The following is an 18,813-nucleotide window of genomic DNA, read 5'->3' as shown; positions in this document are numbered from 1 at the left end:
ATGAAAGTGTCTAAAAAACTGAAATAATGACAAAGTATCAATAATAAACATAAATAATATACCTTATTATTCCTATGTTACAAAAAAATATATAATATTCTTTTCTTGTTTTTATATTTTTCATTATTTTTTAACCAATGAACCTGTCAACCACAGGTAGAGCGCTTCACGTACAGCCAGGGTACTCAAGGGCAAACCACCACATACTCATACTATACCCCCATATCTATAATCTATGTTTAATCCATTAGGATACAGGCTATTTAAGGTCTGGATCCAATATAACTCCCTTTTTTTAAGTAGAGATATACGGTCTCCACCCCTCCGTGGCATTTGGATCTGATCTATAATCCAACATCTGAGATCCTTTTCATTATGCTTATGCGACACGAAATGTCTAGGGACCGGTAAATCTGTACGCCCTTTTCTAATCGTATAGCGATGATTATTGAGCCTGGTCTTTAAGTCTGTAGATGTTTCGCCTACATAGAGTAACTGGCAAGGGCAGGACAATATGTATACTACAAAAGAAGAATCACATGTTAGGTGGAACTTGATGGGGTATGTGCAACCCGTATTGGGGTGTACAAATGTCCTAGATCTACAGACATAACGACAATTGACACAATGCAGGCATGGAAAAACAACCAGTGCCCGATGGTGCCAACGTCGTCTGTCTGATAGTTGTTTTGGGGCCCACATCCGCTCTCACTAACTGATCTCTGATATTTTTACATCTGCGATATGAAAACAAAGGTAATGCCCTAAATTCAGGTACCGCTTTCAAACAACTGCCTAATATAGGCCAATGCCTCTTCAGAATTTTGTTAATTTCACCGCTATACTCAGAATATCAAATCCGAATAATTGTATCAAACTCTAGGATTCCTATGAAACTTTCAAGATTCCTCACATTTATTATTTATTGTTTTATATTCTTATATTGATATTTTAATCTTGAAAATTTGTTTAATAATATTTTATTATAAAAAGTCATTTTATAAGTGTTGGCAATCAGATATCAAGTTTATATTTCACATAATGATATATCACACCAATTGGGACATCTGGGCCAAAAAACGCATGTGTCCCCAAAAAAACGCATAAAAAACGCATGGAAACTGCAAGAGGAAAAAAAAAATAATAAAAAAAAAAATTATTATTATTTATTTTATTTTTTTTAAATCAAGGCTGTATAGAATTATCCCTTGATTATGTGGGAGGATTCCCTTGCAAACTGGGAGTAGCATGAACAACAGGTGTCTGAGATTTGGGAAGCAATCAAAGGAATGGATAAAAATGGAGGCAGAGCAGGCAGACACTTGACCACTGAGGAAGAAGGAGTGAATCTACCCGTAACGCGTATGGTGAAACAAGTGATGTACCTGCATTGAAAAGCCTCCGATAATACTGTATGGCCATACAGAAGAAAATCTCTACAGTAAAGGATTAACTATTCTTATCGTCGAAAGCTGCACCAAAGGAAATTGCGGAACAGAGTGGCAACTCCCGCGATCTTTGGAACTCCCACGAAATTTAAACCAGCTTGCTGTATGGAGCGACTGAATAAGCCGGCAAATATTTAAAGCTCCATTGAAGCAATAGGGAGACAGCAGACGCTAGACGGTAAGCCAAATATCGATTTAAAGTTTTCTTCAATCCAAAGCTCATATCGACCATAAAAGGATATGCTATAAGAGACTTTTCACATTATCAGGATTCCTGTGGACACTTTATGAACATGTTGCGCTCCCAGTGAATACACCTACAACATTTTCAGTGACATTCAGTTTCCCAAATTGGGATAGAGCGCTAGAAGATAATACCCCCTCTTTCCCAAATAACAGCATATACTTGAAGTTTCTTGGTGTGATATATATTATTGAATTTATCGACACTATTGAGTCATATGAATATAGTGTTGATCATATCTACCACAATATATGTGATTGTAATGTTGTATATTATTGCTACATTGTTCTTATAAATTTTATTACTTGTATTTTATGGGGATATAATAAATATTTTCTGCACATGTCAATTTGGTTGCTAAGTGTATGAGTGCTCGCTCATTACTCTTTTACTACATATACTCAGAATAAGTAGATACAAATGTGATTCTCCTTTGGACATTCCTATCTCTAGTCCCTTGAAGTATAGAGTCCCTATCCATAGCCAAAACTTTGTGTTTTTGTTCAGTAAGCAATTTACTAGGGTAACCTCGCTGTCTAAATTTAGAAACCATGTCATCTATTGTCTTGTCTAAAGTGGTACTATCTGTTACAATCCTCTTAGTCCTCATGAATTGTGAGTATGGTAAATGTTTGACCATACTACGAGGATGGCAGCTCTCATACCTCAACATCGTATTTTTATCAGTTGGTTTCGTATACAGTTGTGTAATAAGAGCCCCATTAGAAAATAATACATTGGTGTCAAGAAATTGTACAGCGGTATCTGAATAGGTGATGGTGAACTGTAAATCACCATCAATACCATTGCGATACCGGTGAAAATTTAGCAATTGTTGTTCTGTCCCTGACCAGATGAGGAAGATGTCGTCTGTGTATCGCCACCATCCCAAAATGTGCTGGGCATGGTGGGAGCCATAGACGACATCCTCCTCAAACCGGCGCATAAAAATATTGGCGTACGTGGGGGCCACATTGGACCCCATCGCCACGCCGCCTTTCTGAACATAATGCGTGTCCTGGAAAAGGAAGTAATTGTGTTCCAAAACTATCCTAAAAAGTGAAACAATAAAGGAACAAGCTTCAGGTGTCATTGATGATACATCCAACATACTTTTCACAGCCTCAATACCTTTCTGATGGTCAATGGAGGTATATAGGGATGTGACATCAAATGAGACCAAAGTGACTGATTCAAACCCATCCAGGTTAACCTTACTCAATTTGATTTAAAAAAATCGGACGTATCTCTAATATAAGACTGGCCTCCTGTAGAGAAGTCACGTAATACCTTGTCCAGGAAAATTGCTATATGGCCAAAAACAGAATCTGTGCCAGATACGATAGGGCGTCCCGGTGGGTCCACCAACGTTTTGTGGACCTTAGGTAACACATAAATCACCGGTTTGATGGGGTGGGGAACAACCAAATATTCCCTGAGTCCCTCATCTAGGATGCCCGCCCTCAAAGCATCTGACACACATTGTTCAATGATTCTAATAATATGGAACTTGGGATCATGTTGTACCAAACCATACACTTTCCCATCACTTAATTGTCTTGAGATCTCTTTGATATATTTAGTAGTGTCCATCACTACAACTGCACCGCCTTTAATGGCTGGTTTCACCGTTAAATCAATGTCATCCCGCAACTCAGTCAAAGCATACGCCTCGGCCGTAGTGAGATTGGGGTATTTGAAGCCCTCCAAACGAGGGAGAAACCTCAGCTCACCAATCTCAGTCTTGACGGCAGAGATGTACGCCTCAATAGCAGGTTCACTTATCACAGGATTGAAACTGCTTTTGTTGGATAAATCAAACATTTTACAGGAGAATTCACTGGATCTCTCCACTTTGTCCCCAATTACTCCCTAAACCATACTTTTAACTTAATAGAACGAAAAAAATTACACAAATCTGACTCTACATCCAACCATTTTACCTGTGAATTAGATCAAAAGGACAATCCTTTGGACAAGACGGTTAATCGTGCAGAAGTCAGTATTTTAGAAGAAAGATTGATGACAGCTACTTCTTCTTGGTGATGGGTGCTTTGTTCAATTGAGTCCGTGTTTTCATATTGCGGGTTTTCCCGGTTTCATCTATATCGACGGCCGCCCTTCCTAATTCGCTTCCTTTTGGTGTCTTTGGATCTGAGTTGTTCCCTAAAAAAACATTCGACTCACTTTTGTGCGTCTGCACGTTTTTCCTTGGTTTCTTGTTGTCCTTCATGTTGTTATATGAGGAGTAATTTGGTTGCCAGGTGTAAATATCACCCTTTTTATAGTCCTCTGTGTCACGTGCCCATTTATTTCTCTTGCCTTCCTCTAATTCGGTCTGCAACTGTTGCAACTGTATATTTGAAGTATCAATAAACTGAGAATATAATTCTTCCGTCATATGTGTGCGTAACAGTTGATCAATCCGTGTCATGTCAACTGTTAATAAAGAGACTTCTTGTTGCAGAAATTCAATATTCAATAAAATAAAATCCATGGAATATTTGTTAGACAAGGCCTCAAATCGCTCACAGAAAGGATCACTGTTGGAAAACAAATTGGGACGCAGATGGGAACGCATCCCTCTAGGAATCCTCTGTTCCTTATAATAAAGCCCAAGAGTGGTCATATGTAATTTCAAAGACAATGTCCGTCTGGATAAATTTTCATATTTCCTTTTGAGTTCTTTCAATGATGGGGTAGTGAGAAAGGCGGTATCTCCCTCTATACCCTGTATTATATGTTCAGCGTCCTCCTGCGTGTATACACAACCACCGGGTGTTTCCAAATGCGTCATATTGATGTTAAATCAGCTGATAAAAAGACAGCAAAGTAAAACTTGCGGATGTGCTAAGCCAATATCACATAAAGTATAGTAGAAAAAACCACTGGCAGCACCATCCAAAAAGAAAAAAGGGAAGTAGGAGGGTGCAAGGTCCAAGTATGGCAATAGGTGCTTACCCACTTGTATAGAACAAGAATCGGACTGCACTCCAGAAGACTCTTCAATAAGTCAATGTGTTTTATTCACCCATGAAGTGGCAAAGAGCGACGTTTCGGCTCATACATGAGCCTTTCTTAAGCATTGGTACAAAATGAACAGCACACATACAGTATAAAGGTGTATCAATCAAGGCAATCAGTGCAAAGTAGGGATGAGCGAACCCGAACTGTATAGTTCGGGTTCGTACCGAATTTTGGGGTGTCCGTGACACGGACCCGAACCCGAACATTTTCGGAAAAGTCCGGGTTCGGTGTTCGGCGCTTTCTTGACGCTTTTTGAAAGGCTGCAAAGCAGCCAATCAACAGGCGTCATACTACTTGCCCCAAGAGGCCATCACAGCCATGCCTACTATTGGCATGGCTGTGATTGGCCAGTGCAGCATGTGACCCAGCCTCTATTTAAGCTGGAGTCACGTAGCGCCGCACGTCACTCTGCTCTGATCAGTGTAGGGAGAGGATGCAGCTGCTGCTGTTAGGGCGAGATTAGGCAGGGATTTATTTACTGAAGTGATCGATATACAGCTGTGTTTCATAAAACCTCTGCTATTCAATTGCTCACTGTTTTAAGGCTGCCCAGAGCGTTTTTCAGTCACTTTTTTCTGGGGTGATCGGCGGCCATTTTGTGTCTTGTGGAGCGCCAGCACAAGCTGCCACCAAGTCCATTTTTAACCATCAATAGTGTGTTGTTTTTTTTTGCTATATCCTACATCAGGGGCTTGGCTGTGCTTGCTATTTTATTGAGGGGTAAAATACAATTGCCAAAATAGCAGTACCCTAAATCTGGTGTTTCAGCTGTGGCTAGCCAATCGTAATACTGTCTGCTGTATGCCGAAGCACAGTTTTTGATCTGGGTTGAATACAATTCCCAACTTAGCAATTCCCTAAATTTGTGGTTTCTGCTCTATTAGGCCAAGGTTAAATCTATCCATAAAAGGGTATATTAGATTGAAGGTGCGGATAGGGTCATCCTCAATAACTTCAGACGCTACCGTGCATTTCGAAGTCTAATTCTGTCCGTAAACGTACACCTGTCATCCAGCGCCTAAATAATAGGCCTACAATTTATATTCAGCTAAATCTGTTGTTACTGCTGTGGCTGGTCAATTTATTTAGTGTCCGCCAAAGCACAGTTTTTGTTCTGGGTTGAAATACAATTCCCAACTTAGCAATTCCCTAAATTAGTGGTTTCTGCTCTATCAGGCCAAGGTTAAATCTATCTATAAAAGGGTATATTAGATTGAAGGTGCGGATAGGGTCATCCTCAATAACTTCAGACGCTACCGTGCATTTCCAAGTCTAATTCTGTCCGTAAAAGGGATACCTGTCATCCAGCACCTAAATACTAGGCCTACAATTTATATTCAGCTAAATCTGTTGTTACTGCTGTGGCTGGTCAATCTATTTAGTGTCTGCCAAAGCACAGTTTTTGTTCTGGGTTGAAATACAATTCCCAACTTAGCAATTCCCTAAATTAGTGGTTTCTGCTCTATCAGGCCAAGGTTAAATCTATCCATAAAAGGGTATATTAGATTGAAGGTGCGGATAGGGTCATCCTCAATAACTTCAGACGCTACCACGCATTTCCAAGTCTAATTCTGTCCGTAAAAGGGATACCTGTCATCCAACGCCTAAATACTAGGCCTACAATTTATATTCAGCTAAATCTGGCGTTACTGCTGTGCCTGTATTAGTGTAATACGGTACCTAAATAGATAGCCAGATAGGGTTAGGTGCCTGTAAAAAAAGGCCTGAATTTGAATTCAATACATTGGGCCAAATAATTTTTTTCTTATTGTGGTGAACGGTAACAATGAGGAAAACATCTAGTAAGGGACGCGGACGCGGACATGGTCGTGGTGGTGTTAGTGGACCCTCTGGTGCTGGGAGAGGACGTGGCCGTTCTGCCACAGCCACACGTCCTAGTGAACCAACTACCTCAGGTCCCAGTAGCCACAAGAATTTACAGCGATATTTGGTGGGGCCCAATACCGTTCTAAGGATGGTAAGGCCTGAGCAGGTACAGGCATTAGTCAATTGGGTGGCCGACAGTGGATCCAGCACGTTCACATTATCTCCCACCCAGTCTTCTGCAGAAAGCGCACAGATGGCTCATGAAAACCAAGCCCATCAGTCTGTCACATCACCCCCATGCATATCAGGGAAACTGTCTGAGCCTCAAGTTATGCAGCAGTCTCTTATGCTGTTCGAAGACTCTGCTGGCAGGGTTCCCCAAGGGCATCCACCTAGCTCTTCCCCAGGGGTGGAAGAGATAGAATGCACTAACGCACAACCACTTATGTGTCCTGATGAGGACATGGGAATACCACCTCAGCACATCTCTGATGATGACAAAACACAGGTGCCAACTGCTGCGTCTTTCTGCAGTGTGCAGACTGAACAGGAGGTCAGGGAGGAAGACTGGGTGGAAGACGATGCAGGGGACGATGAGGTCTTAGACCCCACATGGAATGAAGGTCGTGCCACTGACTTTCAGAATTCGGAGGAAGAGGCAGTGGTGAGACCGAGCCAACAGCGTAGCAAAAGAGGGAGCAGTGGGCAAAAACAGAACACCCGCCGCCAAGAGAGTCCGTCTGCTACTGGCCACCGCCATCTGGGACCGAGCACCCCAAAGGCAGCTTCAAGGAGTTCCCTGGCGTGGCAGTTCTTCAAACAATGTGCTGACGACAAGACCCGAGTGGTTTGCACACTGTGCCATCAGAGCCTGAAGCGAGGGATTAACGTTCTGAACCTTAGCACAACCTGCATGACCAGGCACCTGCATGCAAAGCATGAACTGCAGTGGAGTAAACACCTTATAAACAAGGAACTCACTCAGGCTCCCCCTGCTACCTCTTCTGCTGCTGCTGCCGCCGCCTCGGCCTCTTCCTCCGCCTCTGGAGGAACGTTGGCACCTGCCGCCCAGCAAACAGAGGATGTACCACCAACACCACCACCTCCGTCACCAAGCATCTCAACCATGTCACATGGCAGCGTTCAGCTCTCCATCTCACAAACATTTGAGAGAAAGCGTAAATTCCCACCTAGCCACCCTCGATCCCTGGCCCTGAATGCCAGCATTTCTAAACTACTGGCCTATGAAATGCTGTCATTCAGGCTGGTGGACACAGACAGCTTCAAACAGCTCATGTCGCTTGCTGTCCCACAGTATGTTGTTCCCAGCCGCCACTACTTCTCCAAGAGAGCCGTGCCTTCCCTGCACAACCAAGTATCCGATAAAATCAAGTGTGCACTGCGCAACGCCATCTGTGGCAAGGTCCACCTAACCACATATACGTGGACCAGTAAGCACGGCCAGGGACGCTATATCTCCCTAACTGCACACTGGGTAAATGTAGTGGCGGCTGGGCCCCAGGCGAAGAGCTGTTTGGCACACGTCCTTCCGCCGCCAAGGATCGCAGGGCAACATTCTTTGCCTCCTGTTGCCTCCTCCTCCTACTCGGCTTCCTCCTCCTCTTCTTCCACCTGCTCATCCAGTCAGCCACACACCTTCACCACCAACTTCAGCACAGCCCGGGGTAAACGTCAGCAGGCCATTCTGAAACTCATATGTTTGGGGGACAGGCCCCACACCGCACAGGAGTTGTGGCGGGGTATAGAACAACAGACCGACGAGTGGTTGCTGCCGGTGAGCCTCAAGCCCGGCCTGGTGGTGTGCGATAATGGGCGAAATCTCGTTGCAGCTCTGGGACTAGCCGGTTTGACTCACATCCCTTGCCTGGCACATGTGCTGAATTTGGTGGTGCAGAAGTTCATTCACAACTACCCCGACATGTCAGAGCTGCTGCATAAAGTGTGGGCCATCTGTGCGCGCTACCGACGTTCACATCCTGCCGCTGCTCGCCTGTCTGCGCTACAGCGTAACTTCGGCCTTCCCGCTCACCGCCTCATATGCGACGTGCCCACCAGGTGGAACTCCAACTTGCACATGCTGGACAGACTGTGCGAGCAGCAGCAGGCCATAGTGGAGTTTCAGCTGCAGCACGCACGGGTCAGTCGCACTGCGGAGCAGCACCACTTCACCACCAATTACTGGGCCTCCATGCGAGACCTGTGTGCCCTGTTGCGCTGTTTCGAGTACTCCACCAACATGGCCAGTGGCGATGACGTTGTTATCAGCGTTACAATACCACTTCTATGTCTCCTTGAGAAAACACTTAGGGCGATGATGGAAGAGGAGGTGGCCCAGGAGGAGAAGGAGGAGGAAGAGGGGTCATTAGCACTTTCAGGCCAGTCTCTTAGAAGTGATTCAGAGGGAGGCCAGGTACAAATGTGGCCAGACAGGGCCCACTACTGGAGGACGAGGAGGACGAGGATGAGGAGGAGGTGGAGAAGGATGAGGATGAAGCATGTTCACAGCGGGGTGGCACCCAACGCAGCTCGGGCCCATCACTGGTACATGGCTGGGGGGAAACGCAGGACGATGACGATACGCCTCCCACAGAGGACAGCTTGTCCTTACCTCTGGGCAGCCTGGCACACATGAGCGACTACATGCTGCAGTGCCTGCGCAACGACAGCAGAGTTGCCCACATTTTAACGTGTGCGGACTACTGGGTTGCCACGCTGCTGGATCCCCGGTACAAAGACAATGTGCCCACCTTACTTCCTGCACTGGAGCGTGATAGGAAGATGCGCGAGTACAAGCGCACGTTGGTAGACGCGCTACTGAGAGCATTCCCAAATGTCACAGGGGAACAAGTGGAAGCCCAAGGCGAAGGAAGAGGAGGAGCAAGAGGTCGCCAACGCAGCTGTGTCACGGCCAGCTCCTCTGAGGGAAGGGTTAGCATGGCAGAGATGTGGAAAAGTTTTGTCACCACGCCACAGCTAACTGCACCACCACCTGATACGGAACGTGTTAGCAGGAGGCAACATTTCACTAACATGGTGGAACAGTACGTTTGCACACCCCTCCACGTACTGACTGATGGTTCAGCCCCATTCAACTTCTGGGTCTCCAAATTGTCCACGTGGCCAGAGCTAGCCTTTTATGCCTTGGAGGTGCTGGCCTGCCCGGCGGCCAGCGTTTTGTCTGAACGTGTATTCAGCACGGCAGGGGGCGTCATTACAGACAAACGCAGCCGCCTGTCTACAGCCAATGTGGACAAGCTGACATTCATAAAAATGAACCAAGCATGGATCCCACAGGACCTGTCCATCCCTTGTGCAGATTAGACATTTATAACTACCTCCCCTTAACCATATATTATTGTACTCCAGGGCACTTCCTCATTCAATCCTTTTTTTATTTTCATTTTACCATTATATTGCGGGGCAACCCAAAGTTGAATGAACCTCTCCTCTGTCTGGGTGCCTAAAAATATCTGACAGTGGCCTGTTCCAGTGTTGGGTGACATGAAGTGCAACACGCCAGACCTGCAGGGTATAGCGAAGTGAGGTCACGGTTGTGGGCAATCGAGGGTTGCTCACTGTATTGGAGAACCCTGGGCAGGCATGCGGCAGTGAAGGAGAGGTAGACACAGTTCCTCTGGGGCACACTCTGTATGTAGGGACCAGGACGGATGGTGGATGAGGTGCCTTGGAGGTTACCGGTATTTTGAGTGCCTGGGGCAAGGTCTCTTTTGGATTCGTGACGCCAGTGCCTGTAACGGTGGCACACCGATTTATAGTTGGAATAAGTGAGGTACACAGGTGGTATAGTGAACCAAACGTTGCTTTACTTAAACAGTCCAACTTTGTACATCAAGATAGTAATACAGTCCTTTAGAACACAAGCTTCACAAGCAGGCTTATTCCACAAGATGGCAGGTATTGATCATGCAAGATACTCAGAGGGTAAATCCACAACACATTCAGATTCAGGTTGTACCTTTCCTCAGAAATAGTGTACACTGTTCTTTTAGAACTCCTGTCTGGTTTCTATCCCAAGGCCCGGATGCCTAAATGGTGGCTTAAATCCTTATATATCTTCCTCCCGTATAAATCCTTGCTTTGCTTTATAGTGCCTCTGCCTATTAATGTACTTATCTTGGCTGGAAATATCCTTACTTGGCTTGGGAATGACTGTAGGTTTCTCCCAGGAGGTTCTGTCCTGCTACTGGGGTGACTTCTGAGCTAACTAAGGCTCCCTTGGACTTCAGGCAGGCTAGGTTTCCTCACTAGCCTCCTGGTCATAGCTAGCAGCCAGGGCTATCAAGCTGCATGTCAGGAGGAGGCCCTCAGCATATCTCTGGCTGGTGCCTTCTGACTTCTGTCTCCACAGACTCCTGACTCTGCACTCCCACTCCCTGTCTGGGCCTGGACATTTATACTAGGGGCTCCCTATCTCCCTCTAGTGCAGACCTGGGCAAACTACGGCCCGCGGGCCGTATACGGCCCGGCGGACCTTTTAATCCGGCCCCCGGGCGGAGCCAGAGGCGTGCCAAGCAACGATACCCCTCCTCCGCGAATGAAGAGGACTTCCGACTCGGCGTGCTGCGTGTGGCATGGCGCGGTGGCAGGGAGGCAGCGTCAGCGGCAGTACTGTCTAGGTAAGACACAGCAGGGGGGGGGGGTGCCTCGTGCGAGCCGTACCCGGGACCCGGCCGGCCGCAATTATTCCCTTCTCTGTAACAGCGCAGCGCCCGCGGCTCTCATAGTATCGGCTGTGACTGTCTGACACTGACAGTCACAGAGCCGACAAGCATGAAGCTGCGGCCGCCTCCCCCTGTGCTGTGTGTAGTCAGTGTGACTAACACATGGCTGATCATCTCTGAGCATTACGTTTCTAAAGGCAAGGGGGGGGGGGGAGGGGTGTGTACTATTGTAAGGGGGGGGGGGGGGTTCTGTATATGATGGGGGGGGCCGGGGGGGTGTTCTGTACACAAGGGGACAATGGCTGGATTCACAGGGGACAATGGCTGGATTCACAGGGGACAATGGCTGGATTCACAGTGGGACAATGGCTGGATTCACAGTGGGACAATTGCTGGATTCACAGGGGGACAATGGCTGGATTCACAGGGGGACAATGGCTGGATTCACAGGGGGACAATGGCTGGATTCACAGGGGGACAATGGCTGGATTCACAGGGGGACAATGGCTGGATTCACAGGGGGACAATGGCTGGATTCACAGGGGGACAATGGCTGGATTCACAGGGGGACAATGGCTGGATTCACAGGGGGACAATGGCTGGATTCACAGGGGGACAATGGCTGGATTCACAGGGGGACAATGGCTGGATTCACAGGGGACAATGGCTGGATTCACAGGGGACAATGGCTGGATTCACATTGGACAATGGCTGGATTCACAGGGGGACAATGGCTGGATTCACAGGGGACAATGGCTGGATTCACATGGGGACAATGGCTGGATTCACAGGGGACAATGGCTGGATTCACAGGGGACAATGGCTGGATTCAAGTACTCGTACCAGTTGTCCAACAATGATATTTACTGCTTTTTATAAAGAAATACAATTGATTTTATGCAGTATTGAGTTTAGCCTTTTGGCCCGGCCCTCCAAAATATTTTCAGTTTCTCATGTGGCCCCATCGAAAAAATAATTGCCCACCCCTGCTCTAGTGTCTAGGATGTCTAACTACACCCTAACTAGGCCTACTAAGCATTTACACAGGGAACATTGCACATAAAAACACATTAGAAGATACATTAAATGCATAATAAAATATAACATTTCTGTCCCTTGTGAGTAGAAGTAACACGCACACCAATTGACCCTTGTGTAGTGCCCACGCCTATCTAGTGGGACACTACAGAAGCATGATTCTCTGCTATGACATGAAGCCTGAATCTCTGCTATGAGACCTCTCTCCTCTGTCTGGGTGCCGGGCCTAAAAATATCTGACAGTGGCCTGTTCCAGTGTTGGGTGACATGAAGCCTGATTCTCTGCTATGACATGAAGCCTGATTCTCTGCTATGGGACCTCTCTCCTCTGTCTGGGTGCCGGGGCCTAAAAATATCTGACAATGGCCTGTTCCAGTGTTGGGTGACATGAAGCCTGATTCTCTGCTATGATATGAAGCCTGATTCTCTGCTATGGGACCTCTCTCCTCTGTCTGGGTGCCGGGGCCTAAAAATATCTGACAATGGCCTGTTCCAGTGGTGGGTGACATGAAGCCTGATTCTCTGCTATGACATGAAGCCTGATTCTCTGCTATGGGACCTCTCTCCTCTGTCTGGGTGCCGGGGCCTAAATATCTGACAATGGCCTGTTCCAGTGTTGGGTGACGTGAAGCCTGATTCTCTGCTATGGGACCTCTCTCCTCTGTCTGGGTGCCGGGGCCTAAAAATATCTGACAATGGCCTGTTCCAGTGTTGGGTGACATGAAGCCTGATTCTCTGCTATGACATGAAGCCTGATTCTCTGCTATGGGACCTCTCTCCTCTGTCTGGGTGCCGGGGCCTAAATATCTGACAATGGCCTGTTCCAGTGGTGTGTGACATGAAGCCTGATTCTCTGCTATGGGACCTCTCTCCTCTGTCTGGGTGTCGGGGCCTAAATATCTGACAATGGCCTGTTCCAGTGGTGGGTGACGTGAAGCCTGATTCTCTGCTATGACTTGAAGCCTGATTCTCTGCTATGACATGAAGCCTGATTCTCTGCTATGGGACCTCTCTCCTCTGTCTGGGTGCCGGGGCCTAAAAATATCTGACAATGGCCTGTTCCAGTGGTGGGTGACTTGAAGCCTGATTCTCTGCTATGACTTGAAGCCTGATTCTCTGCTATGAAATGAAGCCTGATTCTCTGCTATGGGACCTCTTTCCTCTGTCTGGGTGCCGGGGCCTAAATATCTGACAATGGCCTGTTCCAGTGGTGGGTGACGTGAAGCCTGATTCTCTGCTATGAGACCTCTCTCCTCTGTCTGGGTGTCGGGGCCTAAATATCTGACAATGGCCTGTTCCAGTGGTGGGTGACGTGAAGCCTGATTCTCTGCTATGACTTGAAGCCTGATTCTCTGCTATGACATGAAGCCTGATTCTCTGCTATGGGACCTCTCTCCTCTGTCTGGGTGCCGGGGCCTAAAAATATCTGACAATGGCCTGTTCCAGTGGTGGGTGACATGAAGCCTGATTCTCTGCTATGACATGAAGCCTGATTCTCTGCTATGGGACCTCTCTCCTCTGTCTGGGTGCCGAGGCCTAAATATCTGACAATGGCCTGTTCCAGTGTTGGGTGACGTGAAGCCTGATTCTCTGCTATGACATGAAGCCTGATTCTCTGCTATGGGACCTCTCTCCTCTGTCTGGGTGCCGGGGCCTAAATATCTGACAATGGCCTGTTCCAGTGGTGGGTGATGTGAAGCCTGATTCTCTGATATGACATGAAGCCCGATTCTCTGCTATGACTTGAAGACTGATTCTCTGCTATGACATGAAGCCTGATTCTCTGCTATGGGAACTCTCTCCTCTGTCTGGGTGCCGGGGCCTAAATATCTGACAATGGCCTGTTTCAGTGGTGGGTGACGTGAAGCCTGATTCTCTGCTATGACATGAAGCCTGATTCTCTGCTATGACTTGAAGCCTGATTCTCTGCTATGACATGAACCCTGATTCTCTGCTATGGGACCTCTTTCCTCTGTCTGGGTGCCGGGGCCTAAAAATATCTGACAGTGGCCTGTTCCAGTGGTGGGTGACGTGAAGCCTGATTCTCTGCTATGCCATGAAGCTTGATTCTCTGCTATGGGACCTCTCTCCTCTGTCTGGGTGCCGGGGCCTAAATATCTGACAATGGCCTGTTCCAGTGGTGGGTGACGTGAAGCCTGATTCTCTGCTATGACATGAAGCCTTATTCTCTGCTATGGGACCTCTCTCCTCTGTCTGGGTGCCGGGGCCTAAATATCTGACACTGGCCTGTTTGATATTGGTTAATTTTAATTTTTTTAATTTTTTTTTTATTCATTTCCCTATCCACATTTGTTTGCAGGGAATTTACCTACATTTTGCTGCCTTTTGCAGCCCTCTATCCCTTTCCTGGGCTATTTTACAGCCTTTTTAGTGCCGAAAAGTTCGGGTCCCCATTGACTTCAATGGGGTTCGGGTTCGGGGCGAAGTTCGGGTCGAGTTCGGATCCCGAACCCGAACATTTCCGGGAAGTTCGGCCGAACTTCTCGAACCCGAACATCCAGGTGTTCGCTCAACTCTAGTGCAAAGACATAATTGGTAAAAAAAAAAAGTACAAGTACAAAATGTGTCAAAACATAAAAAAATCAATGATCATCCCCAACGGGTAAAGTGACATGTGCATATGATGAATCAAATACATGATATAATAAATAACATACAGTACCATCAAATGTGCATAATTGAATCCAACTGTATCGCATCAATTTGTAATCAGTGCATACACTTTAATTAATGTGATCATAAGAGGGAGGAGGAGACTAGTTAGTACCTGGAAGATCGATGTAGCCCACATATACCATCGCGCCGATCAGCACGTCTATAGGTTACCTCAGCGCATGTTCCGGCTGCATTACGTCATCAGTATCGGGCCGAAAGGAGACACACGTTCGCCGCAGGGTCGCCTGCCGATGAACCAAGCGGCGCACGCATGAATCACGTACACTGCCCATAAGCTGACGGCTGAAAAAGGCGGCGGATGTGCAACACCGTCACCCTTGTAACTGCCGCCATATTCAAGAAGGGAACATTGCCAGAGCCCCCAATAAAGTACAATTCTGCTATAACATCTTATTGGTTTTTAATTTTGAGGTTCCTTTTGCGTGTCCCGCCTGCATTACATGGAGGTAGTTCCCTCCTTGTTTTGATGAGACAATGTTTTGTTTAGTTCAAGTGTTTATGTTGCCAGTATGGTATCCCTTTAGAGCTTTATATATCCAACGACAAATTATGTCACAGCTAATAGAGGAGAACCCTCTTAGTCACGAGTTGGGGCAGGACGGGGACCCGTAATGTGGCTAGCACTGACATGCTGGCAACATTGGGGCGCCGATTGTGTTTGGGTTATCCATCTTGGAGAAGGTGGTTACTCGCCTAACCTGCTTGTCAGTGGAATTTATCCACAGTGACTGGTCTTATATGATTGTGACAGTCTTTGGCTGCAATGATGAATTACAAAAAAGAGATCTGGCAATGTTCCCTTCTTGAATATGGCGGCAGTTACAAGGGTGACGGTGTTGCGCACGCGCCGCCTTTTTCAGCCGTCAGCTTATGGACAGTGTACGTGATTCATGCGTGCGCCGCTTGGGTCATCGGCAGGCGACCCTGCAGCGAACGTGTGTCTCCTTTCGGCCCGATACTGATGACGTAATGCAGCCGAAACATGCGCTGAGGCAACCTATAGACGCGCTGATCGGCTCGATGGTATATGTGGGCTACATCGATCTTCCAGGTACTATCTAGTCTCCTCCTCCCTCTTATGATCACATTATTTAAAGTGTATGCACTGATTACAAATTGATGCGATACAGTTGGATTCAATTATGCATATTTGATGGTACTGTATGTTATTTATTATATCATGTATTTGATTCCTCATATGCACATGTCACTTTACCCGTTGGGGATGATCATAGATTTTTTTATGTATTTTGACACATTTTGTACTTGTACTTTTTTTTTTTTTTACCAATTATGTCTTTGCACTGATTGCCTTGATTGATACACCTTTATACTGTATGTGTGCTGTTCATTTTGTACCAATGCTTGAGAAAGGCTCATGTATGAGCCGAAACGTCGCTCTTTGCCACTTCATGGGTGAATAAAACACATTGACTTATTGAAGAGTCTTTTGGAGTGCAGTCCGATTTTTGTTCTATACAAGTGGGTAAGCACCTATTGCCATACTTGGACCTTGCATAAAGGGAACACAAAAATAACACATCCTAGATCTGAATTAATTAAATATTCTTCTGAAATACTTTGTTCTTTACATAGTTGAATGTGCTGACAACAAAATCACACAAAAAAAAAAAAATGGAAATCAAATTTTTCATACCATGGAGGTCTGGATTTGGAGTCACACTCAAAATAAAGTGGAAAAACACACTACAGGCTGATCCAACTTTGATGTAATGTCCTTAAAACAAGTCAAAATGAGGCTCAGTAGTGTGTGTGGCCTCCACGTGCCTGTATGACCTCCCTACAACGCCTGTGCATGCTCCTGATGAGGTGGCGGACGGTCTCCTGAGGGATCTCCTCCCAGACCTGGACTAAAGCATCTGCCAACTCCTGGACAGTCTGTGGTGCAACGTGACGTTGGTGGATAGAGCGAGACATGATGTCCCAGATGTGCTCAATTGGATTCAGGTCTGGGGAACGGGCGGGCCAGTCCATAGCATCAATGCCTTTGTCTTGTAGGAACTGCTGACACACTCCAGCCACATGAGGTCTAGCATTGTCTTGCATTAGGAGGAACCCAGGGCCAACCGCACCAGCATATGGTCTCACAAGGGGTCTGAGGATCTCATCTCGGTACCTAATGGCAGTAAGGCTACCTCTGGCGAGCACATGGAGGGCTGTGCGGCCCTCCAAAGAAATGCCACCCCACACCATTACTGACCCAATGCCAAACCGGTCATGCTGGAGGATGTTGCAGGCAGCAGAACGTTCTCCACGGCGTCTCAAGACTCTGTCACGTCTCTCATGTGTTCAGTGTGAACCTGCTTTCATCTGTGAAGAGCCCAGGGCGCCAGTGGCGAAATTGCCAATCTTGGTGTTCTCTGGCAAATGCTGTAAGCACAACCCCCACCTGTGGACGTCGGGCCCTCATATCACCCTCATGGAGTCTGTTTCTGACCGTTTGAGCAGACACATGCACATTTGAGGCCTGCTGGAGGTCATTTTGCAGGGCTCTGGCAGTGCTCCTCCTATTACTCCTTGCACAAAGGTGGAGGTAGCGGTCCTGCTGCTGGGTTATTACCCTCCTACGGCCTCCTCCACGTCTCCTGATGTACTGGCCTGTCTCCTGGTAGCGCCTCCATGCTCTGGACACTACGCTGACAGACACAGCACACCTTCTTGCCACAGCTCGCATTGATGTGACATCCTGGATAATCTGCACTACCTGAGCCACTTGTGTGGGTTGTAGACTCCGTCTCATGCTACCACTAGAGTGAAAGCACCGCCAGCAATCAAAAGTGACCAAAACATCAGCCAGGAAGCATAGGAACTGAGAAGTGGTCTGTGGTCACCACCTGCAGAACCACTCCTTTATTGGGGGTGTCTTGCTAATTGCCTATAATTTCCACCTGTTGTCTATCCCATTTGCACAACAGCATGTGAAATTGATTGTCACTCAGTGTTGCTTCCTAAGTGGACAGTTTGATTTCACAGAAGTGTGATTGACTTGGAGTTACATTGTGTTGTTTAAGTGTTCCCTTTATTTTTTTGAGCAGTGTATTTAAAACTATTATAAATATGCATCTAGTGAGGTCGTTGCCAGAGGCTCTGCTCTCTCTGTAACTAGGCAGTGAAACCTGTTCATGCCTGGCCCTGACCTCCTAAAATCTCATGCTGCGCCGTGTCCTTCAGTATCTGCCACAGACGCAGTATGGTGGAGTAATGGAAACACCTCCATTGCTCCTAGAGCCTTATTTGCATATATTAAAACTTCATTTTTCTCAGCAATGTGGGTACATATGATCATAGGACCAAACAGATGCCTTTGGCTGCCAAGCGCACATGCAACAGTTTCATAGGTACAAATCTGCCGACAGATGCCCTTTAAAAGTCTATCCTTTACTAGACACAAATCACAGTAAATATAGTAACTCAATCTTAAGCACTGGAATATGGTGGTCCCACACTCCAAAGGCATACTGAAGGAATTTAGGATGTTAGTCAGCGAGTGATGACAATGTCTGTAATAGCGCTTTATGGCATGTTAGCACTATATAGGAAAGAGAAGAACAAGAGATGAGAAATATATGTAAGAAAATAAAGAAAATATATGATAGATTCTTACTTAAAATTGGCACATAAAAGTTTTGATATTTCTATATGTAAATGAGATGACTATTGTGCTTTAATATTCACAGATATTGATGAGTGTTTGTCCAACCCCTGTCAGAATGGAGGGACCTGCATTGATGAAATAAACTCCTTTCTTTGCCTGTGTTTACCAAGCTATGGAGGAAGCACCTGTGGAAAAGGTAAAGACTATGCCACA

At 46.5% G+C, this 18,813-nt stretch overlaps 1 protein-coding gene across 1 annotated transcript in view; it reads left to right on the top strand.

Moving 5' to 3' along the window:
* Nucleotides 1–18,813, top strand: part of NCAN (neurocan) — a 194,811-nt gene that overhangs the window by 126,089 nt on the left and 49,909 nt on the right. The window contains exon 10 of the mRNA XM_040419794.1: nucleotides 18,683–18,796. Within this exon, the coding sequence (XP_040275728.1) occupies nucleotides 18,683–18,796 (114 nt within the window). The remainder of the gene's footprint in view (nucleotides 1–18,682; nucleotides 18,797–18,813) is intronic.

Source organism: Bufo bufo, chromosome 2, assembly GCF_905171765.1.
Source record: "Bufo bufo chromosome 2, aBufBuf1.1, whole genome shotgun sequence".
Lineage (NCBI taxonomy): Eukaryota > Metazoa > Chordata > Amphibia > Anura > Bufonidae > Bufo > Bufo bufo.
This window is presented reverse-complemented; position numbering and strand designations above follow the sequence as displayed.